Source organism: Gymnodraco acuticeps, unplaced genomic scaffold (genome assembly GCF_902827175.1).
Source record: "Gymnodraco acuticeps unplaced genomic scaffold, fGymAcu1.1, whole genome shotgun sequence".
NCBI classification, from domain to species: domain Eukaryota; kingdom Metazoa; phylum Chordata; class Actinopteri; order Perciformes; family Bathydraconidae; genus Gymnodraco; species Gymnodraco acuticeps.
The window spans coordinates 41,686-52,666 of record NW_022991165.1 but is presented as its reverse complement, the minus strand read 5'-3'; the positions used below and the strand labels follow the sequence as shown (position 1 = coordinate 52,666).

The window sequence follows — 10,981 nt, the reverse complement described above, 5'->3', positions numbered from 1 at the left end:
CGACCCTAACTATCCATTCACCACTACCAGGGTCAAGCTAAGCCACTCCCCTTCAGACCGACCCCAACTATCCATTCACCACCACCAGGGTCAAGCTAAGCCACTCCCCTTCAGACCGAACCTAACCATCCACTCACCACCACCAGGGTCAAGCTAAGCCACTCCCCTTCAGACCGACCCTAACTATCCATTCACCACCACCAGGGTCAAGCTAAGCCACTCCCCTTCAGACCGACCCTAACTATCCATTCACCACCACCAGGGTCAAGCTAAGCCACTCCCCTTCAGACCGACCCCAATCATCCACTCACCACCACCAGGGTCAAGCTAAGCCACTCCCCTTCAGACCGAACTCAACTATCCATTCACCACCACCAGTGTCTAGACCCCGGGGGGTTTCATCGGATCGGTTCTCCCCTCCCGAATGATACTCTTGCACAACAGGGCCTAATTGCCAAAACTCCATTACATTCATTTGAGTATTCCTGGCAATAAATAAGTATTCTTCTTACATCAAAACCATCTCTGATTGAAATAACGTTTCTTAAGTTTGAGTTAAAGGTGGAAAATATGGTCCAAAATCTGATAATAATATTGCATTGTTTTCTAATATTCACATATAGCACAATATTGAAACCATAGGTTATGAAAAACTCCAGACCCTTATTAGGTTTACTCAAAGTAATGAACTGAAAAACAGAAACTTAACATTCAACAACATGATATTCACAATGTGATGCTAATGAACCAGAAATAAACAGGGTGTGACTGCACAATAAAAGCACTAATTGTGACGTGCAATTGTTTGTCTTTTACATCCTTGTAAGGCGGATGCTTAAGAGGTTTATGGAGCTTTTTATGAACGATTTATATACTCTTTCAAAGCAAATGAACACCCTGGAAACAGGAGTTTAACGTTGTTGCTGTGTGTGTTTGGGGATGTACAGAAGTGAAGTGTTTTCCATGTTTCTGTGGGAGGGAGGAGAGAAATAAGTGTGTGAGGTCTGGGAAACATCACACTCCTTACTCTGCGTTTTACAAGCTTCTCACAGGAAGGTCGGGCTGAAAGTTAATCTGTTGGCGTGTATCGCTGTTGTCGGACACGTATCTGCAGAATATTTAAGAGAGGAAGGCTTTTTCTTACAGCTTTCAAGGACCCAGAGGTCATGGAAGTCACTCGGCACATAATGACTTCAGCTCAGGAGAAAAAACGGAATAAATGCAAACCTCCATGATTACTCAGTTCTTAGCTCCTTCCCTACCTGAACACACACACACGCGCACACACACACGCACACACACACACACACACACACACACACCACACACACACACACACACACACACACACACACACACACACACACACACACACACACACACACACACACACACACACACACACCACACACACACACACACACACACACACACACACACACAGAAAAAAAACCCACGACTCAACAAAGCAAGTACAAAATCTTTAAAGAGGCCCCTTTCTACTTTTTGGAGTTTTCCCTTTCCTGTAGTGTTCTTTAGGTTTTAGTGCATGTAAATGGTCTGCAAAGGCTAAAATCCCTGTGTTTCTCTTCCACACACTCCCCCTCTGCCTGAAACGCCTCCATTAATCTAACATAAAACAATAAAGGTATTTTGAGGTAGATTTCTCAATTAACAGCATTTGTCACAAGCGGAGAAAAGATGATCTCAAATATATTTTCTATATAGAGAGAACATTTTGTAACATCACTTACAGAGACACAAGCATGATTTAACCGAGGTAGCAAATATACTTTCTGGATAATTGACCCCTGGGATCAATGTCGTCCGCAGAAAAAAGGAGCCACTTTAGTTCCCCGTGGCAGAGGAGCAACGTGCTGACGCTTCTGCAGCCGGGTAAAGTGACGCGGCAATAATCTAATCCACTTTGTTTACGCCTTAAACCCCACGAGACTGAAATAAACTCTGGAATAAAAGCCACACTCCACGTCTGAATCCAAACTCTGCTTTTATGACACTCATCCCAGCGGCTGCGGCCCGGCACACTTTGATTGTTGCTGCATTGTTTGTTTGATGTTTTTACCAGCTGGGTGTGTGCAGCCATGTTCAGTGGTTCCTCACCTCAGAGAGAACCAGAGGGACACACTCATACACACTCATACACACTCATACACAACACCAGAGATGGCTAAAGTACACACATCCTTTCCTCAAGTAGAAGTACAGATACTCGTGTTTAAAAGTACTCTGGTAAAAGTAGAAGTACTGACTAAACTTCTTTACTCGAGTCAAAGTAAAGAGGCTTTGAAATGTACTTCAGTAAAAAGTACCCATAACTAGCAGCTGTTTTAAAGAGTACCTGACCTCCCTTTATATTAATAGAACAATAATGTCATTGTTAGCTAATGAATGTTTCCATGCTGAACAACGGCAACATGACAACGTTTCCATTGGTCCCTCTTCTTTAGAGAAGACCAGGAAATGATGGATACACGGATCGTGTTCAAATCAATAGGCACGCAATGACTCTAAAGAATAATGATCACGCACCAAACACACATTCAGACTAAAGGAACCAGCTGTTTGGAAAATGAGAGAAGTAGAAAGTACAGGTATTTGTGTTCAACATGTAAGAAGTAGAAAGTACAGGTATTTGTGTTCAACATGTAAGAAGTAGAAAGTACAGGTATTTGAGTTCAACATGTAACAAGTAGAAAGTACAGGTATTTGAGTTCAACATGTAAGAAGTAGAAAGTACAGGTATTTGTGTTCAACATGTAAGAAGTAGAAAGTACAGGTATTTGAGTTCAACATGTAACAAGTAGAAAGTACAGGTATTTGAGTTCAACATGTAAGAAGTAGAAAGTACAGGTATTTGAGTTCAACATGTAACAAGTAGAAAGTACAGGTATTTGTGTTCAACATGTAAGAAGTAGAAAGTACAGGTATTTGTGTTCAACATGTAAGAAGTAGAAAGTACAGGTATTTGGGTTCAACATGTAAGAAGTAGAAAGTACAGGTATTTGTGTTCAACATGTAAGAAGTAGAAAGTACAGGTATTTGAGTTCAACATGTAACAAGTAGAAAGTACAGGTATTTGTGTTCAACATGTAAGAAGTAGAAAGTACAGGTATTTGAGTTCAACATGTAAGAAGTAGAAAGTACAGGTATTTGAGTTCAACATGTAAGAAGTAGAAAGTACAGGTATTTGAGTTCAACATGTAAGAAGTAGAAAGTAAAGGTATTTGAGTTCAACATGTAAGAAGTAGAAAGTACAGGTATTTGAGTTCAACATGTAAGAAGTAGAAAGTACAGGTATTTGTGTTCAACATGTAAGAAGTAGAAAGTACAGGTATTTGAGTTCAACATGTAAGAAGTAGAAAGTACAGGTATTTGAGTTCAACATGTAAGAAGTAGAAAGTACAGGTATTTGTGTTCAACATGTAAGAAGTAGAAAGTACAGGTATTTGAGTTCAACATGTGAGAAGTAGAAAGTACAGGTATTTGAGTTCAACATGTAAGAAGTAGAAAGTACAGGTATTTGAGTTCAACATGTAAGAAGTAGAAAGTACAGGTATTTGTGTTCAACATGTGAGAAGTAGAAAGTACAGGTGAAGTAGAAAGTACAGGTATTTGAGTTCAACATGTAAGAAGTAGAAAGTACAGGTATTTGTGTTCAACATGTAAGAAGTAGAAAGTACAGGTATTTGAGTTCAACATGTAAGAAGTAGAAAGTACAGGTATTTGAGTTCAACATGTAAGAAGTAGAAAGTACAGGTATTTGTGTTCAACATGTGAGAAGTAGAAAGTACAGGTATTTGAGTTCAACATGTAAGAAGTAGAAAGTACAGGTATTTGAGTTAAACATGTAAGAAGTAGAAAGTACAGGTATTTGTGTTCAACATGTAAGAAGTAGAAAGTACAGGTATTTGAGTTCAACATGTAAGAAGTAGAAAGTACAGGTATTTGTGTTCAACATGTAAGAAGTAGAAAGTACAGGTATTTGTGTTCAACATGTAAGAAGTAGAAAGTACAGGTATTTGTGTTCAACATGTGAGAAGTAGAAAGTACAGGTGAAGTAGAAAGTACAGGTATTTGAGTTCAACATGTGAGAAGTAGAAAGTACAGGTGAAGTAGAAAGTACAGGTATTTGAGTTCAACATGTAAGAAGTAGAAAGTACAGGTATTTGAGTTAAACATGTAAGAAGTAGAAAGTACAGGTATTTGTGTTCAACATGTAAGAAGTAGAAAGTACAGGTATTTGTGTTCAACATGTAAGAAGTAGAAAGTACAGGTATTTGTGTTCAACATGTAAGAAGTAGAAAGTACAGGTATTTGTGTTCAACATGTAAGAAGCAGAAAGTACAGGTATTTGTGTTCAACATGTCAGAAGTAGAAAGTACAGTTATTTGTGTTCAACATGAGAGAAGTAGAAAGTACAGGTATTTGGGTTCAACATGTGAGAAGTAGAAAGTACAGGTATTTGTGTTCAACATGTCAGAAGTAGAAAGTACAGTTATTTGTGTTCAACATGTGAGAAGTAGAAAGTACAGGTATTTGTATTCAACATGTGAGAAGTAGAAAGTACAGGTATTTGGGTTCAAAATGTAAGAAGTCAAAGTAAAAAGTCGTCAGAAAAATAAGTTGTGGAGTAAAGTACTGATACCAGAACAATTTACTTAAGTGCAGTAACGAAGTATTTGTACTCCACTACTTCCCACCTCTGGACAACACACAAACCAGTAAGAGATGGTGAAGCTGTGGAAGAAGGGATGGTGAGAGAAAGACAAAAAGATGGAGGAGAAATGACAGAGGACGATTTGTTGGTGTGTCTGCATTGAGTCTCTGCTGCGTTTCAAATGTCCATTGAGAGACAAAATGGCCATTTATATATCTCACTCTCCTAGAACACGTTTTTCTTGGGGAGATCTTCCTATGTGCATAACAGCTGTATTTCAAAGCAACATGACTAATTGTTCCCAATCGATACGCATTATTTAAAATCACTGATAGTACAAGACTTTACAGGTAGAGATATTAACATCAAGGCATACGAAGTGTCACAATGACCCTTTACTTACATCTTCAGTGGAGAAGGAAGACGACCCATCGACGAACTCTGAGGGAAGAAAGATTCTGTTCAAAGTTCATTTATATCAAGAGCTTTCAAATCTGGAAGGAAACAATGGCGTCTATTAAATATCAGCAGATGATTTGTCGTGTGAATGGAAAGTATTCAAGAATCATTCAGGGTTCATTACGGCAGAGGAAATACAAAGAGATGATCAAAAATTGCAATAAAGCACAAATTGAAGGCTTAACTTTTATTACTAAACATTTGATGTGTTTCTTTATCTCCTTTCTCTTCGGCTGCACATTAATGACGTGCTAAACATGTCATTGTGAACAAACTGTGGCTATAAAGGCAGCTAATACAAGAGTGCAAAACTACAAACATTCAAGGTATCCTAAAAAACATTCACATGTAGTTCCTTGTGTCCGACTCTGTAACATCACAGACTTTCTATATGACCTTCTTGGCAAGGACGGTTGTCACGTTGATATATTCTATTGTGCTAAAAATCACAATATTTATCATTTACAAACGCTAAAAAAGAAATAAGCAGCCGGTTAGAAGCTCCCCAGTAAACAGAGGTCTGTCGTTGAAATCAAAAGGCTTCAAGTCTGACAGAAATACAGCTCAAAGATCCCAAATTATGAAAATGTGTGAATGTCCAAAGCCTTAAGATTCCTGCAATGAAAAAGAAAAAACCCTTAAAGCTTGTAATTTAATATCTCCAGCGTCAACAGTCTGAGGACGAATGTGATCATTTGTCTCTATGTGTCCAGTTTTAACAAACAGCCGGGACTTCATCCTGGAAGGAAACTCCTCGTCGCTTTGTGTGAGTCTTATATCACGAAAAGGGTCCGGACAGATTTCCATTCAGAACTTTTTTGCTGTCCTATGATCGATTTGCTCTACAGACACTTTGCTATAAATCTGATCACACATGAAGCCTGTAAGACATTTCTTAACCTGCACAGCAAATCTATGTAGTGTCTCTACTTTAAAGAGTTCTCTCCTGCTGATGTTCAGGCGTATATCAGTATGTAGTGTCTCTACTTTAAAGAGTCCTCTCCTGCTGATGTTCAGGTGTATATCAGTATGTAGTGTCTCTACTTTAAAGAGTCCTCTCCTGCTGATGTTCAGGCGTATATCAGTATGTAGTGTCTCTACTTTAAAGAGTCCTCTCCTGCTGATGTTCAGGTGTATATCAGTATGTAGTGCCTCTACTTTAAAGAATCCTCTCCTGCTGATGTTCAGGTGTATATCAGTATGTAGTGTCTCTACTTTAAAGAGTCCTCTCCTGCTGATGTTCAGGTGTATATCAGTATGTCTCTACTTTAAAGAGTTCTCTCCTGCTGATGTTCAGGTGTATATCAGTATGTCTCTACTTTAAAGAGTTCTCTCCTGCTGATGTTCAGGTGTATATCAGTATGTCTCTACTTTAAAGAGTTCTCTCCTGCTGATGTTCAGGTGTATATCAGTATGTCTCTACTTTAAAGAGTCCTCTCCTGCTGATGTTCAGGTGTATATCAGTATGTAGTGTCTCTACTTTAAAGAGTCCTCTCCTGCTGATGTTCAGGTGTATATCAGTATGTAGTGTCTCTACTTTAAAGAGTCCTCTCCTGCTGATGTTCAGGTGTATATCAGTATGTAGTGTCTCTACTTTAAAGAGTCCTCTCCTGCTGATGTTCAGGTGTATATCAGTATGTAGTGTCTCTACTTTAAAGAGTCCTCTCCTGCTGATGTTCAGGTGTATATCAGTATGTAGTGTCTCTACTTTAAAGAGTCCTCTCCTGCTCATGTTCAGGTGTATATCAGTATGTAGTGTCTCTACTTTAAAGAGTCTGAAACCAGAGCCCAGTCTGCTCTGATTGGTTAGCTGGTCGGCTCGGTTGTGATTGGTCAACCGCTTAGAGATGTCCCGCCCCCTTAGCCTATCATGTACAATCTAGTCAATCTGATGCCATCTTTGATATTCAAACAGCAGCTATCTATCTGCACGGCTAGACACCTCTACAAGAAAATAAACAATGCTTTTAATTTGAAAGAACAGATCTTTTAACATCAGTTGGTTCCTTTATTCTAAAGCAAACAACTTATTGTTATTTGCTGCGGAAAGACTGTTCTTCCACTGCCTTTAGTAGCAACCATCTCTCAGGACCAATCAAATGGAGCAAAGAAAATGCCTCGGAGTGTCTTTATTATCCAGCCTCTCCTTCGTGGTGTTCTTCAAGATCAGCAGTAAACATCCTCAGGTGTTAAACCGGCTCTTGTCTGTATTTCTTTCTCCAGAAAACGCCATCCTGGTTTCCACGGGGCAGGAACAGGTTCGATTCCCGTGTCCTCGAGTGTCCCAGATAAAAAAAACTCCAGAGGTCAGAGGGGGTGGTGGTGGCTGAAGGATGTGGCCTTGAGACATTCTTAGCGGCGAGGCGGGGGAGGTTTGGGGCTCGACTGGGATTAGGGAGGCGGAGAAAAACTGTGGGTTGGGGCTAGACGAAGACGAAGAGGAGGAGGATGAGGAAGAAGGAGAGTCAGCGAAATGTCTGAGGAGAGGAGGAGGAAGATTTATAGACTTCATCCTCCCCCGCAGCGTAAACACACCAAGAGTAGAGCATGTGGAAGAGAGAGACAGGACACGTGTGTGTTCATGTGTGTGTGTGTGTGTGCATGTGTTCCTGTGTGTGTGTGTGTGTGTGTGTGTGTGTGTGTGTGTGTGTGTGTGTGTGTGTGTGTGTGTGTGTGTGTGTGTGTGTGTGTGTGTGTGTGTGTGTGTGTGGTGCAGGAATGAGTCCCAAAACCCAGAAATTAATAAGTAAGTCAATGTGTTTTTGGTTAGAAGCTGAAGAGATTTGTGCTAAGCTAAAGGCTTGGTTAGCGTCATGATGTTTAAGACTGTAATTTAGACACTTGTTTTCACCAATGAGGTTTGAACTGGCGTATTTCATGGCATAAAACAAACGTGAACATGTCTTCAACTTGTGTTAACCACAGACCTTCTTTCAGACTTCTTACCAAAAACACCTTCAACAAACCATTGACTTCCAGACAAACCTGAAATGCTAATATGCTAACTCATTTCCCGGTGTTACGACTCATTCCTGCTTTTCTGTATTTCTTGAAAATGTACATATGTGTCTGGGAAGAAACTGCTCTGCTCCTGACACCCCATACGTGGCCTTAGTGCATTTACATGAGGATATATACTAAGACTGCACATGTGAATGCGTGTGTGTCCTTGTGTACGTTAACATGGACTCTGTATAAATAGGTGTGTGTGTGTGTGTGTGTGTGTGTGTGTGTGTGTGTGTGTGTGTGTGTGTGTGTGTGTGTGTGTGTGTGTGTGTGTGTGTGTGTGTGTGTGTGTGTGTGTGTGTGTGTGTGTGTGTGTGTGTGTATGCATATCATGTGATCTTATTGCACGGCTTCTGTCAAACATCTCCAGCCTCGGGCTCCTTCTTCTTCTCTTTCACTTTTACCGACAACTTCCTGGGCACTTTCTTGTCCCCTGTCTCCTTGCTGGCCTCCTTTCCTTCCTTGTCTTTGTCCTTCTCCTTCTTCTCCTTTGAAGACGACGACTCCTTCTTCTCCTTGGAGGAGGACGTTTCTTTCTTTGTCTCCTTCTTCACCTCCTCTTTGCTCGAATCCTTCTTCGGCTCCTTCTTCTCCTTGGATGACTCCTTCTTCTCCTTTTTCGCCTCCTTGACGGGTTCCTCTGCACTTCCCCCTTCTTCTTTCACGGTGGGCTCGGACGACTCTCTGGATATCTCCTTCTTCTCTTTAGAGTCTTTATCTGAATGAGAGAAGATAAATAATATATTGTTAATACACACACCTCTACATACGACTACATATCTAGAGGTAGAAGGAAAGCGGTGACGATTTGTCAAGATGATGCATAACTGAAGTGGAACTTGGGAAAGCTATTACAACACATTTCTTTTATAATGCCTGCTTTGTTTTTTTTTAAATATTTCTATATCAAATTGAAGCTATCTTCCCGATCCAGAGCATATAATGAATAAAGAGACAGTTTAAAGTCCCAGCTAATCTCTACAATATTACTATTCAGGTATTCAGTTGTTTTGATCGCATGTATACTGGGATGTCTAATCTCTTCTTTTTAATCGGAAAATATACAAAATCATCATAAATACAGGTGCATAAAACCCGCTGTAGTGTGTGTGTGTATTGGCCTTTACAATGAGGGCTTAAAGACAACAGGACGTTTGTCTGAGGTGCTGTTTACACGAGAACGCAAACGGTTGTATCTGCTACTTTTCTCTTTCGTATAGCCCGTTCGTTCACACAAGGCCGTAACGGAAACGCGGAAACGGACCCCTAAAACGATAACGGGTCCCAAGGTGGATAGATCTGCGGACGGAACGCTTTGGGGGGCCAAACGGCTCCGTGTGTACGCCCTATACGATCATTTCCCGATAGATGAAGCCATAGCCCCGCCTCTCCTGCTCACTGCTGTAGCATGGTCAGTAGCTACTGACCATGCTACAGATGTTAGAGCAACATCTACAGCTCCTCTACCACAACCATCAGCAACAAGTGGACATGGAGAACTACATGAACTACATGTTGCTAAATCCACCGCGGAGCATAGACAAAAGGGCAACCATGGCAACCATGCTTGGGGGTCTTCTTCGCTGCTTTTGGTGTATTTTGTGGCGGAAGTACAGCGCCACTTACAGGCCCGGCGTACAGCGTCTCCAGCGGGTCGAGCGGTCTCGTGTGAAGGGACACGCTTATTGAGCCGTATCCGTGTGAATTTGGTTCGTTTGGTTTGCGTTCCCGTGTAAATGGGGCCTGAGCTGAAGCATCATACTGCGTTTTCAGAGGAAACTCAAATACTACAAGTACTCAAATACTTCTACAACTGACGCAACACATGTCTCATTGTAGGTGAGAAAGACGCAGAAAAAAAGTACATAAGAAAGTATAGTACTATACTATAAGTCCTTTTTTAAGTACAAAAATATACATTTAGTTTGATTCTCCATCTACGCTAAGCATCTCACCCAAAACATATTTTTAACCAAAACGATCTCCAGAGAGAATAGATAGTTTTGGTTTTTAAGTTTGTTCGGTGAAAAAAAAGACTTTTTATGACATGGTGTCATAATTGTTTTTGTTGTTTTAAATGCCCACCTTAAGAGGACAACGGCGGACGTTTGCCTGTATGAATGTTGATTTCGAACAGTAAAATAGTCCTTTAATGAGCACTATAGTAGGTCAGAGGGCAAGCAGTCATACATGTGGAAGTTACCGTAGGCCTGATTATGGCATTCAAGTTGTTTTGGATAAAAGCATCAGCAACATCTTTAGATTACAAGCATTTATTGTCATTATACAAGTGCAACGAGAAGACTAAATGACATGTCATGTAAATCATCACAGGGATGACGGAGTGACTCCATATGATCTGAGATCCCATTAGTTTGTTAGTCTCGTTCTGTCGTGTCCCAAAGACACAGCGCACTAACCCAGGTTGTGTGAAAGTGTAAATGAGCCACAGATGGGTCGTCACCGTCAGCTGATGCAAACACACGAGCCCTCTGAGCCTTTAGCATCGGGACAAATTGAGCGACAACAGCACCTGTTGCATGACAAAGGACCCCCACTTAACTAAAGGGGCCCCCCACCCACACACACACACACTCACAGACCCCTGTCAAACACAGACACACACTGCAGCCCCGCCTCCTTCAGATTGGACGGGCTCTGATAAAATGATAACGGGACCGTTGTCTGCCAACAATGAGACGTACTTCTTATCTCCATGAGAACGAGAGACTAGAGTATCTTAATGTGTGTGTGTGTGTGTGTGTGTGTGTGTGTGTGTGTGTGTGTGTGTGGACTGTACTTTAAGAACATTCTCCAAAAGTGTTTGCATATGTCTAT

General features: G+C 40.9%; 1 protein-coding gene across 1 annotated transcript; it reads right to left on the bottom strand.

Moving 5' to 3' along the window:
* Positions 1-6,813: 6,813 nt before the first annotated feature.
* On the bottom strand, positions 6,814-8,861 carry LOC117560651 (nucleolar protein 58-like; the record flags this gene model as incomplete). Its single annotated transcript, XM_034237587.1, has 2 exons — positions 6,814-8,367; positions 8,466-8,861. A coding segment is annotated over one exon (362 nt), but the record flags the coding sequence as incomplete, so codon positions are not given.
* Positions 8,862-10,981: the final 2,120 nt, after the last annotated feature.